Source organism: Carassius auratus, chromosome 42, assembly GCF_003368295.1.
Source record: "Carassius auratus strain Wakin chromosome 42, ASM336829v1, whole genome shotgun sequence".
NCBI classification, from domain to species: domain Eukaryota; kingdom Metazoa; phylum Chordata; class Actinopteri; order Cypriniformes; family Cyprinidae; genus Carassius; species Carassius auratus.
Genome location: NC_039284.1, coordinates 9,655,679 through 9,675,159, shown reverse-complemented (window position 1 = coordinate 9,675,159; position 19,481 = coordinate 9,655,679). Strand labels below are relative to the sequence as shown.

The following is a 19,481-nucleotide window of genomic DNA, read 5'->3' as shown; positions in this document are numbered from 1 at the left end:
ATGACAACACCCACTGTGCACAAACCACGCCCACTGAAGGACACGGTTACGCCCATGTTTTGACGGACTGCAGTTACTACACGTTTTATTTGTCCGCTTCTCATTAGACTTCATGTTTTGTTTAACAACAGAAAACATGAACAGTTAAAGGTTCTCAAATATAAACATTGATATTATTTTGCTCTCTCTCTATCCATCTATCTGTCTGCCTTTCCATTGCAGGATTTAGCCATATGAAATTCAAAAACACTCAGATGAATACCAGGAAGTAAAATATGGTTTATTTGTTTTGAGACACAAAACAAGAAGTGGAATTAGTTTTTAAAGAGATAGTTCACCCAAAAATGAAAATTGCCTCATGATTTACTCACCATCAAGGCATCCTAGGTGTATATGACTTTCTTCTTTCAGACATATCTAATCAGAGTTATATTAAAAAATGTCTTGGTTCTTCCAAGGTTTATAATGGCTGTGAATGGTTATTTTTTTAAAGGTCCAAAGAAGTCCAATAAAGTGCATCCATCCATCATAAAAAAAACCCCCCAAAGCTATGGGGGGTAAATAAAGGCCTCTTGAAGTGAATCGATAAATTTTTATAAGAAAAAATATCCATATTTAAAGCTTTATAAACGATAATCTCTGGCTTCTGCTAACTTATTCGAAATTCGTACTTCTTTTGGACTACTAAAAACTAACAACCATTCACTGCCATTATAAAGCTTGGAAGAGCCAGGACATTTTTTAAATCCATAAATATAACTCAAATTGAAAGAAAGAAACACCTGGGATGCCTTGAGGGTGAGTAAACCATGAGTAATTCATTTTTGGGTGAACTATCCCTTTAATATCAAATCCTTTATTCAAAGGGAAAAATCACTTCAGAGCACTCAGTCACTCATCAAACATTTCAAATGCTGGATAAGTATCACATCTCAATTTATGATTATTACAGAAAATAAATTGAGGAGACAGTGTTTGTTGTCCTATGGACAGTTCTCAATCCAAATGCATTTGCACAGACAACCTTGTGTTTTATAATGGATATAGGTAAATGTATTTATACTGAAGTAACTAACATATTAGGTATTACTTTTCTTGTATCTTTTCATAAACATATTACATTTCATTAACATCTTTAGGTTTGCTGTACGCTGCCAGGTTATGCAACATCACAAGCAGTCAGTAGGAATTACAATGGAAAAGTTAAACAATTCTGTGCAACATCTGGAAAGCATTAGCAACAAGTTACGGGGGTTAGCTTGTTTACTAAGGGGCCACAATCACTTATTTTGAATGGCCATTAAAGACCAACAAGGCAATGACAAACAACAGAACTAAAGTGGATAGTGGAAAACAATTGCACTGTTAAAAAAAAAAAAAAAAAAAAAAAAAAACCTTACAGTAGTCAACACACTTTCACACAGCTTTAGGTCATTCTTTGTAGAAGCAGAAGTTGGCAACGGTATGAAATTAAGTGAATGACATAAATGAAATTTTTACAGATAAATAAGGCTGATAATGTGCCTTCACTATTACTTGAGCCTTAACAAAAAGATGTTAGGCTGCATTTAACTGAACAATATCTGAAGAAAGGTACGATGTTTACACATAAACAGCAATGAACACACATTTAACATCTTTCTATGGATGGAGCCTGTTCACAAAATATGCCTATAGCACTGGAACACAATCCTGATTCTCCTTTGTTGCTACAATGAATTTTGAATGTAACAATTTGGGCAAATTCATCCGTTTAACTTCTGTTAAGCACATACTCTAACTGTTGAGTAGCACTGCATTGTTCTTGCATTGCTTCGGTAGTTTTTCTACGATAGCACTACCCCGACTCATTCCTACCAAAAGTGCAAATATGGAGGGAGTGATTCCTCCCAACATCTCAGTAGGTAAAAATAATGTCAGTTTAAGACCATATAAATCACTTGTTTTTTTGTTTGTTTTTAGAGTACAAACCTCTCACCCTGTTGTAAACCTGTACAAATAAAGTGATCTTTTGTGCACCTCGTGTGATTTGGCACTTTGGACATTTTGTTTTGCATTGAGGTGCCAGTTGGTTACTGAGGGACATAATGCCTTTGGGCCATTAAAACAATTAATTTCCTTAAGCTAAACCTTTAAGAAAAAGAGACAGGGCAAAAGGGCAAAAAGACAAATTATACGGTATATCCTAGACTGTTACCAGCAGAAGTAGACTTGCTAATCCTCCTACTGGTTTTGCAGTTGCTAAAACTTTAGGTACATGCCAGTATTTCATCATGGTTTTACATTTCCGGACGCCAAATACAATAAGACTTTAGAGAAGTGTGCTTATGAAATCCCAGCGGGCTTGTTCAGAGCGTCTTCTCCAAATGGAGGCTGGTCTACTTCACGCCCAAGAATAACCTTTTCTTGTTATGGAAAATGCTTGGTTAACAAGAATTCAGTGAGACTCACTTTGCTAAATGCTTTAGTCCCTTCAGCCCTTCATTACCAAATGAAAAAATGTAGAGTCACTTTAACCGAGGGGTAAAATGTTTGGAAGAAAATAATTGCATCAACTTAATTACACATATCAAAAAGTAGTTTCTTGGGGAATATGATGAGGTCTGATTTTCCAGATGACTGAATCAAATGAACAAGGCTCTATGATGCCTTTTCATAGGATCACAGTTCAAGAACAAATCTGGTAGCACTTTATTTTGCAGTCCTGTTCCTCATGTACATACTATGAAGATATTAATGTTATTACAATAAATAACCCTGAACCTAAACCTAACCCTTCCCCATTTAGTTACCTTTTATTACCAGTACTTTCTTAGGCAAGTACACTGTAAGTACATGTAAGTGCACTTACTGTAAAATAAAGTGCAACCAAAAATCTTATAGGAAATCACACAACTTGCAGGTTTCTTTAGGGCCTAAGAGTTTTGATGTATTTATAGAAGAAAATAATTGTATAAAAATTTGAAACTGCATGCATCTGAATACTGCATGTACAGTACACTGCCAGTAAAGAGTCTAAAACTAAACAAAACAAAAAAAATACTATTAAAAATTACTATGTTGGCACAACTTATGTTTCCTCATTTATAGCATTTGCCTTAAGTTCAACAGGTTAAAGATCAAAAGAGATCAATTTGATTTTGTCCAAACTTTTAGCTGGTAGTGCACTTGAATACTGAACCTCTACACACTTCTGACTATTGCTGATGTGATGAGAGCGTTAGCACTGTTCGCAAAACTAATGTGATCCTTTCACTTACCATGCACCTATGGAAACGACACAGATATTGCACTTACCATTTACATCTGTAATAAAAACACAAACAAGCTGTGATACTGGGTATTACTGAACTGTCTTCTGTTTTCTCCAGATGGACTCTATGTCACGGAAGAAACACAGATGGTAGAGAAACATCTAAAATGGTCTGAAACATGTGTGCCCTGAGGAAACCTACAACCCATTAAAAATAGCATCAATATAACCCTTAATCCAACCAAAAGCCCTTAATTAAAAACAAACAAAAATCTAATTAGAGCAAAAACAAGACACACCCAAAGAAAGCAGCAGATATGAACATAACCACAGAAATAAATGAGAATAAAGCTGAAGCAACGGCAGGAGATAGGAACCTAAGGCCTATACGTTTGGCAACACGCAACTGGGCTTGTTTCGTTTCATTTACCGCACACATTTCCTTTGAGAAGAACTAAAAGAGAGGTTACTCTGTTTAACTGATGATGGCAGAAGCCGATTCCAGTGCTAGACTTCCCGCACTAATGTAGTGAATCTATGAGCCGACAATGACTGGTCCGTTCCTATGTAACACGTTCCCCATATGAGGCTTCAGGCCTAAATATATGGAGGGTTTAAGGCAACTTCAGATGAACTGACACAAACTGACATAATCAATCATCCCAATTTCATACGCTCCTATTTCGATTTCCTGTTTAAAACCCATCTCCAACAGGGCAACTATAGGGTTAACCGTGTCTTGTTGCTGGAGTTTATGCCTTGTTAAAGTCACTGTCAGTGTGGTTGGATCCGAGGGAGGAAACGGCTGCTCTCTGTCTCTCAGTAATGATATCAGAGTTCCTCACAGTGCTGTGTGCGGGTCGAGCAGCCCTTCCTGCCCTCATGTGGCTTTCTGCTTCTGGTTGCAGTTGTCGTCTGGGGAGGAGAGACAGTTCTGTTCGCTGCGCGGCTGTTCCTGTTGTTTCGTGCGTCTGGACTTCACAGGAAGAACCAGCACCAGCAACAAGCAGATCAGGTGAATGTAGCAGTACCACGAGCTGAAGAGGGCAGATAACACACAACACAGCACATTAGGAACTTTAGTTGTGATTTTGGCATTTGTTGGAACTCTTATGCATGGGATCGATTATACTTTCAGTATAACATTTGTTTTATAGCACAATATTAAGGTTCTAGGGGGGTCTCGGGTCTCAGTACTTTATCCAGTCAGTTACATCACTCTATATCTTTTCACACAGTGTTGTTTTCTCCGAGGTGTACTGAGGTACTCTTCACCTGAACATAATTCACTCTATCCTGGTCTGAGCTCCCACTGCCTAATTCTCTCTCTTTAATTGAAAATGCTTTGTGTGTTCCTCAGGCAGACTCATATATCAGCCCTACTCTAGCAAATGAGCATCATAGATTTCTTTTATCTCAGCAGAAGCTGTGAAATAAATGGTCCTCTGCCAGCTCATAAAGTGTCACCAGACTCGGGCCTGTAAAGCCGTCTAATGAATGAAGCGGCGAGCGGAGATAATTCTTCTGCTAATAACTCTCAGGAACAGCTGTGTGGTGCAGGTGGGTCTGCAGTGACTTTCCGACCTGCTCTTTAAAGCGTTTCACTTCTTTATTAAGGTTTTATTACTGAAGCTCGCTCATAAACAGTCTGAGAGAGCTTGTTGTGTATTGATCGTCAGTCAGCGGAGGTGAATCCGTAGTGGATGGAGTCAGAGACATTAGGACCTGCCCTGGAAAGCTCACATACTGGTGCAGATGTATTACTGACCTATAAAACTTCAGGGAAGGCCCCACTGCCAGCAGTACAAATGGCACAACAATGTAACAAACGGCCAACTGCGTGCAGAACCACGTGATCACATCGTAGATGAGCTTGAGCGAGGCCGAGCCCAGGAAATGTTGCCGCACATTGTGTCTTACCTGAAAAAGAGGAACATTTCTAACTTTAAAAAAGCTCAATAAATGTCAAATGATACATTTCAAACATAAATAATCATATTCTAAATACATGACTATGATTTTCAGATTAAGATTTTCATTTTCATTAAACCTTCATTCCCCCCCAAAAAAGGTTTAATGTTCCTGTATATATGTAATTAGCATCTTGGGCATTTTCTTTTTCTTCTGGAAATACAGGAGATGTCCACCTTGATGAAATTTATTTTTTAAATAATGAAACTTAACAGTAACAGATAACAGTGTTCACGTGGCATGTTCATGTATATATTCAGAATATCCAAATTCTGATTAATAAATGAATATTCAGTAAGGGCAGTCATTCTATTTTAGATACGGCTTTAGATATTCTTACTTTGGTTTGAAAAAGTGACAACAGCTCTGGAAGCAACTCTATATAATGCAGACAATGCCGTGGGCTGAATAGTTTATATTGGGAGTAGCACTTTAAGAAAGACTACTGCAACTAAGTGACCTACTTTTTCTTTAGTTGGAGAGGCTTGATCATTACCATGCGACTGAGAAACCGTGGTACTATGCAGTACATGACTAGATGAATAATAACCTTGACTGAGCAAAGTCTTTTTTGGATCCCTACATGCCTCTCATTTATTATCAGAGAAAACCAATGCCCAATTCATTCTGACGTAAATGTATTTTTAACCGCTCCCAATAGATTCTAGATAGAGATACATTTCGTCAGGTGCTTTGTGATATAAATCTGAATTAAATCTTGTTTTGACAGCCGATCTTATGTAAAGAATACTCACTGCCCGTGCTGCCATTGTTACAACGATGCCTGTGATGAAGGTCAGGTAATAGCCCGGGTAAACTCCATGCCAGATGGCCGAGAGGAGGAATGTGGCCGCCGTCGGATTGTACGGGCAGCGCTCATAACACACTCTGTAGAGAACAGCAACAAACCTCACATTGTTTCAGAGATTACAAGAAGCACACACGCGCTCAGTCAAGATTATTCTGTTTTGGAGGATTCACCTTTTCAACCAGAGTGCTGTCTGTATGTTCCAGTTGTCCAAGAACATCTTGAAGCTGGTGGCAAACTGATTCGGACATCAAGAAAAAGATGATCTATTAGCGTTCAGCTCGAGTGAGAAGACAAACTTGTGGATGCAGCATATCTTGCCTCTGTCTTACCTCAATATCAAGTATTCTTAAGTTTGATATTCTGTCCCATTTTGGGGTGCCATCTGCGTTATAGCCATTAAACCCAAAACCAGCCGCATTGTTGATGGCATCGGCTGTGAAAGAGTGAAAGAATCTAGTTAAAATAAAAACATCACAAAATAACTGAGGCATTTCCTGATTCACTATTACAAAAAAAAAAAACACCATCTAACAACTATAAACAGGGCAACAAGTCAGAGGAAATGGCTTTTATGAACACAAGAGGGCAGTACACTTGAGTGTTTTATGGACAGAGTTGTAATAAAATGGTTATTATGCATTTTTTTTTTTTCAGATTTGTAATGGTATTTGGATTATGTAATGTGTTAGGAATTAGATGTGTGTGTGTGAATAATTTAATACCAGAAGAGCACATTGCCCATCTATTCTACTCACCTAACGTCCATACAAAGTAGTATTTGGGGCGTAAAGCCAACATGGAGATGTAGAGGTACAAGACTTGGATGTAGAAAGGGTTAGAGGCCATGAAGGTGTCGTCGATGACACGGTCCGTGGGGAAGATGGTGTAGATCACCAAATAAACCATTAGTGACAGAGCACATGTACACACTTTCTGGATCACATCCCTCTATAAGAGCAACACAGACCATTTCAGAGAGTCAGAGCAATACAATTTAAAAAAAACATTATAAAAAATCAATAAAAAATAAAACTCAGCAGAGCTACACTCTAAACAAACTCTCCACTCTGCATGTCTGAGAAACATGAGCTCCTGTCCATGAAGGTTTTCAAAAAAACTCCATGAGACAACTGATAATGCAATAAGGAATGCAAAAGTCCTGAGCATACAATGAAGTGGAGTTGAGTTAAATCTAAAGTTTTATGAGCGCTCCTCATTGTCTCTCAGTGTCCACTGAAAGTAGCATTGTTTAACTCACTCAAAAAAGCATTTCCTTTATGAGGTCTTCAAAACAAAAAAACATCAGGTTTTTTGGGAATGACATCAGGTTTTCCACCTAGCAGTCATTATATTTTCCGGTTCACCCACACTCACATGTTCTTTGTTTATAATTGCTGTCCACATTTACTAAACGTCCACTACTACTCATTTGGTTCAAGTGTTCATGTATAACTTGGGGTTTGTTTTGGCTTTGTAATTAAAAAATGTCTAAATTATTATAAAATGAGTAAATGAGTAAGGATGCAAAAAACAGACTGCATAAAAATCTAAATGAAAATAATGAACAAAACTAGAATAAAAAATATATAATAATAATTAAAAACACAAACTAATTTGTATGTATTTATAAACTGTATAAATACAAAAAATATATATTTATATTAAAAATATATAAAAAAAAAAAAAAAAAATCCTATTATGGCAAAGCTGTATTTGTTGCTTAGTTACTATCAGTTGTTATTCATGTTCAATTATTAATAATTGTTCTTTTAATTATCACTGTTGAAAACCGGTAATATGTGTAGGTGTGTATATACATATAATCTTGTATTTAACTATGTAATGTACAGTATATTATCTTTCTGACAGCACAAAAGTGATACGGTCACCAGAGGGAGCAAGAGAGCAGTGAAACCACACTACCTTAGGTGAAGGGTCACTCTGCTTGAATTTCCCGTTCTCCTTGCCGTTTGACTCCAGATGCTTGGGCTCATACCATCGACCTTCTATAAAGGCTATGTAATCATTATAGGAACAAGTTGGACCGGCCAAGATCCCCATAAAGTTACAGTTATAACTCAGATACTCCAGCAGACTGGGCATCTTCCTGTACAGCAAACACAAGGACAGAACAACTAGAAGTCACCAAATAAACAATTTCATTTAATTTAACTAACAAAGCACACCCAATATCAAGGACCAAAACATGATTTGCTTGGTAGTGGTATGAAATGAAACTTACCCCATGATTGACTCACCCTCAAGCCATCCTAGGGTGTGTACGACTTTCTTCTTTCAGATGAATGCAATTAGAGTTGTATTAAAAAATGTCCTGGCTCTTCCAAGCTTTATAATGGCAGTGAATGGTGGTCCAGATTTTGAAGCAAAATAAAGTGCATCCATCCATAATAAGAAGTGCTCTGTGAACACGCATACGAAAGTAAGTGGAAGCTAGAGACTGAGGTTTATAAAGTTTTAAATATGGATATTTTTTTACACAAATGCATAAATTCTCTTAAGAAGGCCTTTATAAACCCCCCGGAACCGTGTGGAGCACTTCTTATGATGGATGGATGCACTTTATTTTGCTTAAAAATCTGGACCACCATTCACTGCCATTGTTAAACTTGGAAGAGCCAGGACATTTTTTTTTATATAACTTCAATTGTATTCATCTGAAAGAGGAAAGTCATATACACTTAGGAGGGCTTGAGGGTGAGTCAATTAAGGGGTAATTAAAATTTTGGGTGAACTATTCCTTTAACACAATAATAGTATTAACCTAGTAATGTTTTTCAGTAATTAAGAAAGCAGAAAATCTTATAAATCCCTTTAATGTTACAATACCTAGTTCAACCACTCGGAGTCAATCCTACATACAGAACCTTTAAATTAAGAAAAAAGCTATGGTACAAACTGCAAACATAAGATAGCTTAACATTAATACCAAAATAATACAGAAAACAGCATTGAATTTGCTGAATGATATATTTTACATATATACACACATTACATATGGCTATTGAAAATAAAATGACAATGCTTATTACTGGTAAAGTTACACTTTTTTCTTAAAACAGCTGCGTACTATTACTGTAGTTAGTCCAGTGGTTAAATATAATGCTAGATACAAGATTTACACTAGGATTACATGACTTTGATTTGACTGCTATTATCTCAACCGTGAATGAGTTTGTAGTATATGTAACCAGCACTTGGGTCATGTTTGAACAGGAATATAACTCATCCATTATGTAAATGTTGACATATTGCTCAACGCTCTGTGACCACAGGGCCGTGGTTCCTATCATTACTCAGAACTGCAGGGTGTGACTTCTGAAACCTCAGAATCCCGACGACTTCCTGTGGACACCGGTTGACGTGATTTGGACATTATATGGTGGGAATGTTTAGTTGCTTGGCAACAGCCTTCAGGGCTTGATTGTAAATGATTTGAGTCTGAAGTGGTATGCTGCTTTTTGGGCACTGCGCAGCAATATTATGCTAAAAATTATTGTTACTGAAGAACGCAGCTCTCTAAGGGGACTAACATGCATTTGATCAATGAGAGGAACTTTATATCTCAAATCGGGTATGAAGTTGATTATATTTCAAAAGACCCAGAAAGTAAATGAGTGATCTCATCCCAACCACAAACATACCTTTCACACATACCTGACTGCAAGATACTTCTGACTGGGCTTTAGATGCTCCTCCCTCTTCATCAAACCTGTGGGAAAAACACACAAACACATTCCCAAACTCATCAGACACACTCCCACTGTCACTTCTGAAACACGTCTAGAAGTTGAGAAACACTGTTCTGTTTGGTTATAAGGCAGCAGCTCTACTGCCGCAGTGTTGTGGAGTTTGAGGCCAGTGGTCTCCTGCGATTCACACTAGCCTGCAGAAACAGCACATATACTCTGATACAGCAAATGTGTGTGAATAAAGCCCACGTGATGATGCAGAATCACACACACTCGCCAAATACAAACGGAAATGATATCACACATCTCTGCTTACGCATTCAAGAAAAGAACTAAATCGATGTAGTAAATAAGTACTACTTTCAAGTAGCTGTTTTCAGCATAGATAATTTAAAAAAATTCTTAAGCACCAAATCAGCATATTAGAATGATTTCTGAAGGATCATGTGCCATCACAGAAATAAATTACAGTAAGATACATTAAAAATTTACCTATAATAGCCCCAAACCTATTATATATATATATATATATATATATATATATATATAAACGATACTGTTGACTGTAGACATTAATTTAGTGTCTGTGGACAGTGCTGTCATGTTCTGCAGCACTGAGCTGCACTGCTCCAAGTCTGTGGGGTTAGTGAAGAAAACGGATCAAGCCATTCTTCATTCATCTCTGTCAGTGCACTGAGAACTAGATTAGTCTCCCTATCAGCTTCTGCAGGCTCTAATGGCTGCTGGGAAATGCATAACCCACAGCAGCATGTACACACAGACACAATCCCACTCTTCCTCCTTCAGCAAATGTGACCGCATCAACAACACCTCATGATGTTCGTTCATTAGGCAGTAATCTCAGGTCCTACACAGACCCGTCAAAACAGTATTAATAACAAAAAGAACCACATTGACACATTGAGGCCTGGTGCTAATGTGGGACACTCGGTCTGAATGAAATCTGGGTTGTAACCCTGATTGTATAGTGTGTTTTGTTTTTTTGTGGGAAACGTGTTAGCAATTTAGCACTTCCACCTCCATCATCCTGAAATCAATGGGTTTTTGGTCAAATGCCTGAAAAAAGGTCAGTGGTTAACACAAGCTCAAGATATTTTTTCATTCTGCGACACAAAATACATCAGTAATACACCGATTGCTTTTTTCTTCAAATCTTTTACTGGTCTTGAAAAAGGCAGTTGCCAACAAGTGACTACACTGACCCTTTGCCGGGAGTTTGATTGACAGGCGATCTGACCAATCATAATGCAGAATTTGTCTGACAAACAAACCAGACAGTTCAAATAAGACACCTGCTGATGATGTTTCGTGTTTATTTCGTGCTATAACTAGTAAAGAGAAAGAGTTGATTGGTTTATATGCCGCTTGAACTGAGGTTCTACAGCAATCTGTCACGACAAATTAAAGAGCCACAAAACAGTATATTTTGTTTGAATTTCTTTTAAAATGACAAAATTTGAAAGCTGAGACATTGTTTGAGACCAAACATAACCTTCTCTGACTTGTCTTGACTTGACTTGTCGGCATGTTGTCAGTTTCCTCTTTGCTCCAGAGTGTATTTTTTCCTGCTTGAGAACATGATGTGTGCCATGGCTTGTCAGACATAGCAACAGTTACTAAGGGTGGTAGGTCTTTGCGAAGGGTCAATTGTACTACAGAAGCTGTCTGGGACATTAAATATCATCACACCGAACAGAAAAATTTATTTACTTGCTTTTAAAGCCTCAATTTGTTAATAATCGCACCCTTGCAAACTATTCTTAATCAAACTTTCAGGGAATGCTTTTTTAAATAAAGATTGAAGAGCCTTCAGAAGCTTAGGGATGGCAACACTTAAAGGGGTCAATTTTTCCTTTCTCTTTGGAATGTTACAAACTTGGTGCATGAAGAAGATCTGTAAAGTTGCAAAGACTAAAGTCTCAAATCCAAAGAGATATTCTTTATCAAATGTGAGACTCTGCCACGCTCCCCTAAAATGGCTCATTCAATCACGCCCCACATGTCTACATCACTATGTGTAAATATTTGCGTAATGCTGCCTAAATGTTCACGCAAAGAAAGAAGGTGTGGTTTCAGTAACCGCAGGTAGTTTTGAAGCAGCTACGTCAGGGAGATGCTGTGTGTTTTCTAGGCGAAAGCAAAAGCACTTTATTTGGCTTACCGAAAGTAGATGCATTTAGGAAACTTTAAGATTACTTACAACAGAACAGCAATGCATTTTATGGACGATCATTTCGTGAACCTAGGAGAGGTTCTGGCGCTTCTGAATCAGCTACTGTAAGTATGTTTTGTTATTAGTTTAAGTATTTGCTACTGAATGTTTAAATGCAGAGTTTTGCGCATCTCTCGTGTGTGTGTGTGTGTGTGACAGAGAGAGAAGAGAGAGAGAGAGAGAGGGTCACACAGTGGAGTCAGCTGTCTCAACCGTCCATGGCTTGTTTACTGCAAACACATTCGAGCTTCACTAACGTGTCTGTCACATGACGCCGTTTCCCTTTCGGGCTTGAACTGATGGTAAAACTAAGGACATTATAAACTGTCTTTACACTGATTTTGAAAGAAGAAGCTTGCGATTATGGAAAGGGGCGTTATAGTTCCAACAAGTGCTTGCGGTGTTCGGCTAATCACCATGTACTGGGTCACTTGGCCAATCAGAGCAGACTGTGCTTGTCGGAAGGACTTTGTAGAAAATGATGCATTTGAGAAAGGCAGGGCATAGAAGACCTACTATAATTTACAGTATTTGAAAAAAAACATGTCAACATATTCTGTTACACCAAATACACAAAATAATGATCTTTAAAAAAGCGTCATATGACCCCTTTAAGTCAGATGACCACTGTTATGTTTAGCTTTTGCCGATTGCATTTAAGCTTCAAAATTGCTAAAAGTTGTGTTAATAAGTTAGGATAATCAAGATGAACAGAAATGTTCTAAAACTATTGTTAAATATAGTGAAACTATTGTTACGTTTGGCCAACAAAAATATGTTATCACTACAGGGCTCCATGCCTCAATTTCCTGTCCCCAACTGTGTTATCTCTAGCATTTGACAAAAAGGCACACACACACACACACACACACACACAAAAATTACACATTATTTAAATTAAGAATTATTAAACATTAAACCCAAATTATACGTAAGTATGATAGCGTATGTGCATAAAGTCAAAGTATGCGTGGTTACAAAATTCGGGTAGTGTGCAGATAGTATATGCAGACATTAATGCATACGAAATTTGCATCATGCAGTGCACTGAATGTAGTCCCTCGCATGTGAAGTATACTTTGTGCTTTAGGCTGCATAATTTGCCAAAGTATCAGAGCACCACACTCAGTTTAGTTCTCCATAAAGTGGTGGAGGAATGAGACTATTACATAACTTCATTAAAACACGTGGATTAATATTGTCATGTGTGTTGCCTGCAGTAGAGAAGGGCATGCAGAGCTAACAGCAAGTCATGCGGAGGCAGCTCAAAAGTGCTGGGCTGGAGTTTCAGCCAGCTGTTCTATGAGTTATCGCTTCAGAGAAATGGGATGTGCTCTCTTAATCTTCCCATAAACAATGTTAAAGGAAATGTGATGACTGTGATGTTACTTCTGTTTGACTCTAAATGTGACTCATTCACATATCACAAGTGATTAGATATTTGGTTGACTAAGTATCTAAAAACTATGCTTGGATGGTGTGCAATCTAGTTTTTTCTTATCAGTTGTCTTGTTTACATGGGAGATTTGCCAGTCGTTGATAAAACTAGAGTGTCTCTTGGGTTCCTGCCATCACGCTTCCTCTGATTGGCTTTCCTTTGTGCTTAAAGGTACAGTTCATCCAAAAATAAAAAATCTGTCAATTTTAATTCCTCATGTCAATTCCAAACCACTTTGACTTAACTTCTGTTAATCACTAAAGAAGATATTTGCAAAAATGTCTGAGCTGCTCTTTTCCAACCTATGAATGCAAATCATGGCCGGGGCTGTCAAGGTCGAAAGGTTTAAGGATGTAGTCGTTTTTCCTTTTTTTTTTTTTTTTTTTTTTGAGAAACAAACAAAAAAAAGTTAACAAAAATGTTAGTCTTTAAAATTTTACATTTTAAATAATTTCAATCAATTTTAATTTTAAATACAGTAAAACTAATATTGTGAAATATGATTGAACTGAAAATAACAGTTTTTTATTTATTATTATTATATTTAGAAATGTATTCCTGTGATGCAGAGCTGAATTTTCAAGCGACAAAATTTCTTCAGTCTTCAGTACCACATGATTCTTCAGAGATCATTATAATATGCTGATATGGTGGACTAAAACATTTCTTATTATTATCAATGTTGAAAAACTTTTTTGAGTGTGTGTAAACCCAATTTTTTCAGGATTCTTTAATGAATATAAAGTATAAAATATCATTTATTTGAAATAGAAACAATATAAATATGTTTACAGTCACTTCTGATTAAATTAATGTGTCCTTGCTCATTTAAGTCTTCCTGACTTCAACCTTTTTAATAGTAGTGTATATTCCAATATGGTGTGTCAAAAAGATAAAATAATTTTTATTTTAGGTGGACTGACCGTTACACTCAGTTGAAGGGAAGATCTTGAAATCCCCTTCATTTTCCTTTACCAATGAATTAGATCATCCAAACATGATGTGGAGATACAGCACAATTAGTATCTTATTAAACAGATTCCACCAAGTTGTGTAATAAGTGTGTGTTGGATGCAGTAAGTGTGGTCTATGAAGTGCAACATCCAGCTGGCAGCCCAAACTCCTTTGGCCCACTCACTGGGTGAAGCGCCAGCAGTGCTATAAATCAATGGCATACAAGGACGTGGTGTAGCAGCAGGGTTTAACAGCCCTTATGTAATTCCTAGAGCCTCTAACACAGGCATAGACAAAAACAATGGAGCTCTACAAAGATTTCAGGTAGAAATCCTGCCAGTTTTATTATAGCATTCATTACTCAGGCATTTCAACCATGAAAACTTCATAAGATGGGAATTGGATTAATAAAACTGTTACATACCGTCATGAATCTCAAATGCCAAACTTGTGATCTTCTGTGTGATGACCATCATGGGCCTGGAGAGAGGAAAGGAAAGAGGAAAGTGTGGGTATGTGTGAGTAGAGCTTCTCTTTAAACCTGATATTGAGTCTGTTGGATCCATGTGTACGTAAGAGCTTCCACTTCTATCAACCTCTTCAACATTTATTATTTATACAGTTTTATTGACCACATCTCCACATAGATTCTAAAGGGTCACCTTGCTGTTGCTTTTATGTCAAACCTAATTGAAGGCTGAGCTATGATTCTGATATGTTTCGATCCTGAGGTAAAACTTTAGCACTTATATACGTACCATTGGCAGTAGTTAAAGGTTTAGTTCACCGAAAAATGAAAATGATGAAGGCATAGCCAGCTAGCAAATTGTAGGCTGTAGTAACTAACGGTACTGACAGTAACTCACGATTGAGCAGGTTAACTGATGCGAATGTGCTCTAGTTAACGTGTTAGGGAAGGGGCCATGCTCTGTGGCTCCGGTGCGTTTTCGACAGTTATTATAGTGTTAGAGGAGGGGCCATGATCAGTGTCTCCGGTGCATCATCGACAGCTATTATAGTGTTAGAGGAGGGGCCATGATCAGTGTCTCCGGTGCGTCATCGACAGTTATTATAGTGTTAGGGGAGGGGCCATTATCGGTGTCTCCGGTGCGCATTGACAGTTATTATAGTGTTAGAGGAGGGCCATGATCGTTGTCTCCGGTGCGTCATCGACAGTTATTATAGTGTTAGTGGAGTGGCCATGATCGGTGTCTCTGGTGCGTCATCAACAGTTATTATAGTGTTAGGGGAGGGGCCATGATCGGTGTCTCTGGTGCATCATCAACAGTTATTATAGTGTTGGGGGAGGGGCCATGATCAGTGTCTCCGGTGCATCAACGACAGTTAATATAGTGTTAGAGGAGGGGCCATGATCGTTGTCTCCAGTGCGTCATCAACAGTTATTATAGTGTTAGAGGAGGGGCCATGATCGTTGTCTCCGGTGTTATTATAGTGTTAGAGGAGGGACCATGATCGTTGTCTCCACTGCGTCATCGACAGTTATTATAGTGTTAGAGGAGGGGCCATGATCAGTGTCTCCGGTGCATCAACGACAGTTATTATAGTGTTAGAGGAGGGGCCATGATCGTTGTCTCCGGTGTTATTATAGTGTTAGAGGAGGGGCCATGATCGTTGTCTCCAGTGCGTCATCGACAGTTATTATAGTGTTAGAGGAGGGGCCATGATCAGTGTCTCCGGTGCATCAACGACAGTTATTATAGTGTTAGAGGAGGGGCCATGATCGTTGTCTCCGGTGTTATTATAGTGTTAGAGGAGGGGCCATGATCGTTGTCTCCAGTGCGTCATCGACAGTTATTATAGTGTTAGAGGAGGGGCCATGATCGTTGTCTCCGGTGCGTCATCGACAGTTATTATATTGTCAGGGGAGGGGCCATGATCGGTGTCTCTGGTGCGCATCGACAGTTATTATAGTGTTAGAGGAGGGGCCATGATCAGTGTCTCCGGTGCATCAACGACAGTTATTATAGTGTTAGAGGAGGGGCCATGATCGTTGTCTCCGGTGTTATTATAGTGTTAGAGGAGGGGCCATGATCGTTGTCTCCAGTGCGTCATCGAAAGTTATTATAGTGTTGGGGAAGGGGCCATGATCAGTGTCTCCGGTGCATCAACGACAGTTATTATAGTGTTAGAGGAGGGGCCATGATCGTTGTCTCCGGTGTTATTATAGTGTTAGAGGAGGGGCCATGATCGTTGTCTCCAGTGCGTCATCGAAAGTTATTATAGTGTTGGGGAAGGGGCCATGATCGGTGTCTCCGGTGCGTCATCGACAGTTATTATAGTGTTAGAAGAGGGGCCATGATCGGTGTCTCTGGTGCGCATCGACAGTTATTATAGTGTTAGAGGAGGGGCCATGATCAGTGTCTCCGGTGCATCAACGACAGTTAATATAGTGTTAGAGGAGGGGCCATGATCGTTGTCTCCAGTGCGTCATCAACAGTTATTATAGTGTTAGAGGAGGGGCCATGATCGTTGTCTCCGGTGTTATTATAGTGTTAGAGGAGGGGCCATGATCGTTGTCTCCAGTGCGTCATCGACAGTGATTATAGTGTTGGGGAAGGGGCCATGATCGGTGTCTCCGGTGCGTCATCGACAGTTATTATAGTGTTAGAAGAGGGGCCATGATCGGTGTCTCTGGTGCGCATCGACAGTTATTATAGTGTTGGGGGAGGGGCCATGATCAGTGTCTCCGGTGCATCAACGACAGTTATTATAGTGTTAGAGGAGGGGCCATGATCGTTGTCTCCAGTGCGTCATCGACAGTTATTATAGTGTTGGGGAAGGGGCCATGATCGGTGTCTCCGGTGCGTCATCGACAGTTATTATAGTGTTAGAAGAGGGGCCATGATCGGTGTCTCTGGTGCGCATCGACAGTTATTATAGTGTTAGAGGAGGGGCCATGATCAGTGTCTCTGGTGCATCAACGACAGTTATTATAGTGTTAGAGGAGGGGCCATGATCATTGTCTCTGGGGCGTCATCGACAGTTATTGTAGTGTTGGGGGAGGGGCCATGATCGGTGTCTCCGGTGCATCAACGACAGTTATTATATTGTCAGGGGAGGGGCCATGATCGGTGTCTCTGGTGCGCATCGACAGTTATTATAGTGTTAGAGGAGGGGCCATGATCAGTGTCTCCGGGGCGTCATCGACAGTTATTATAGTGTTAGAAGAGGGGCCATGATCGTTGTCTCCGGGGCGTCATCGACAGTTATTATAGTGTTAGAGGAGGGGCCATGATCGTTGTCTCCGGTGCGTCATCGACAGTTATTATATTGTCAGGGGAGGGGCCATGATTGGTGTCTCTGGTGCGCATCGACAGTTATTATAGTATTAGAGGAGGGGCCATGATCAGTGTCTCCGGGGCGTCATCGACAGTTATTATAGTGTTAGAAGAGGGGCCATGATCGTTGTCTCAGGGGCGTCATCGACAGTTATTATAGTGTTAGAGGAGGGGCCATGATCGTTGTCTCCGGTGCGTCATCGACAGTTATTATAGTGTTGGGGGAGGGGCCATGATCGTTGTCTCCGGTGTTATTATAGTGTTGGGGAGGGGCCATGATCGGTGTCTCTGGTGCGTCATCGACAGTTATTATAGTGTTAGGGGAGGGGCCATGATCAGTGTCTCTGGTGCATCAACAACAGTTATTATAATGTTAGGGGAGGGGCCATGATCGGTGTCTCCGGTGTGCATCAACGGTTATAGTGTTAGGGGAGGGGCCATGATCGGTGTCTCCGGTGTGCATCGACGGTTATAGTGTTAGGGGAGGGGCCATGATCGGTGTCTCCGGTGTGCATCGACAGTTATTATAGTGTTAGGGGAGGGGCCATGATCGGTGTCTCCAGTGCTTCATCGACAGTTATTATGGTGTTAGGGGAGGGGCCATGATCAGTGGCTCCAGTGCGTCATCATGCCACTGTTTTACTGAAAACATAATTGGTGAAAAACGGTTTAACAGTCTAACTACACTATTCAGTACTACAGAATTTACAGTATTTGTAATATGTTTCAGCAAAACATTTGCTCAAATTTTTATGCATTTAAAAACAATTATCAGAATTTACTTTACAGGGACTTTAATATAATTTTTTAATAAAATTGTAATAAAAAAACTCATTCATGAGTTGTTTATTTATTTATTTTTTTAATCATCCATGGAATTTAGAGCATTTTCTGTTCACTAAACCACTGTAAGCTGTAGCTTTGTTTTCGTATGTTCAGCATTTAAAAAAAATTACTAACCTCAAACGTTTGTACATTAGTTTGAACTAAACTAGCATTGTTAAATAATTACAACTTTCAGCCTTCATGTTATTATATACTGTCAATATATAGTGACAGTATCATGTTTAATGCAGCTGGCATTTATAATATATAATTGAAAAAGAACAACTGCAGACTCACTTGTTACACTGACAAATGCTACTAGCTGAAAAGTTGGATTAAAATACCTCTATACTCAAGTTAATGTGTAGAGTTGTTCTTTTTCAGTTATATTATTTTTTTCTTTAACTTGCACCTCTACAGGTGTGCGTTCGCTTTGCCTCACTTGATTTATAATATAGATATCATCTGTCAAATATAATAATTTATTTATATTTTATAGCTCTTTTTATCTCACTTGTGTTAGTTTTAGAGTCATGAAAATGTATTAAGTTTAGCCTGTTTTTCACAGACAGTTTTTATTTGTATTCCAGTTGGCAAAATCATTTTAATTTAGTTTTAGTTTTCATGATAATGACACTATTTCCAGTGTAAAATTACTTACCCAGTGAAATCTGCTGAGTACATGCCGTAGTCAAACACATAGGCTCTTGTGACCTGGCAGAAAGTGAGATATCCCAGCGTAACCACAAAGCAGTATCTATGGAGATGAATGCAAAAGATAGGATAGGAAAACATAAAAACTGTGAATCCGGAAACAAAAATATACCAGATACAGTATTACTCCATTGCAGCAGTATGTACATTGTGGCTACAATGCATATGTAATGGGAAGTCGTGGCCTAATGGTTAGAGAGTCGGACTCCCAATCAAAAGGTTGTGACTTCGAGTCCCGGGCCGGCAGGAATTGTGGGTGGGAGGAGTGCATGT

General features: G+C 38.9%; 1 protein-coding gene across 1 annotated transcript in view; it reads right to left on the bottom strand.

Moving 5' to 3' along the window:
• Positions 1-259: 259 nt before the first annotated feature.
• Positions 260-19,481, bottom strand: part of LOC113060585 (membrane-bound O-acyltransferase domain-containing protein 2-like) — a 45,371-nt gene continuing 26,149 nt past the window's right edge. Inside the window, exons 4-13 of the mRNA XM_026229621.1 lie at positions 19,156-19,251; positions 14,795-14,850; positions 9,711-9,765; positions 7,959-8,142; positions 6,791-6,983; positions 6,365-6,468; positions 6,206-6,270; positions 5,980-6,112; positions 5,022-5,173; positions 260-4,290 (exon numbers count right to left, since the gene is read on the bottom strand). Of these exons, the coding sequence (XP_026085406.1) occupies positions 4,134-4,290; positions 5,022-5,173; positions 5,980-6,112; positions 6,206-6,270; positions 6,365-6,468; positions 6,791-6,983; positions 7,959-8,142; positions 9,711-9,765; positions 14,795-14,850; positions 19,156-19,251 (1,195 nt within the window). The 3' untranslated portion in view covers positions 260-4,133. The remainder of the gene's footprint in view (positions 4,291-5,021; positions 5,174-5,979; positions 6,113-6,205; positions 6,271-6,364; positions 6,469-6,790; positions 6,984-7,958; positions 8,143-9,710; positions 9,766-14,794; positions 14,851-19,155; positions 19,252-19,481) is intronic.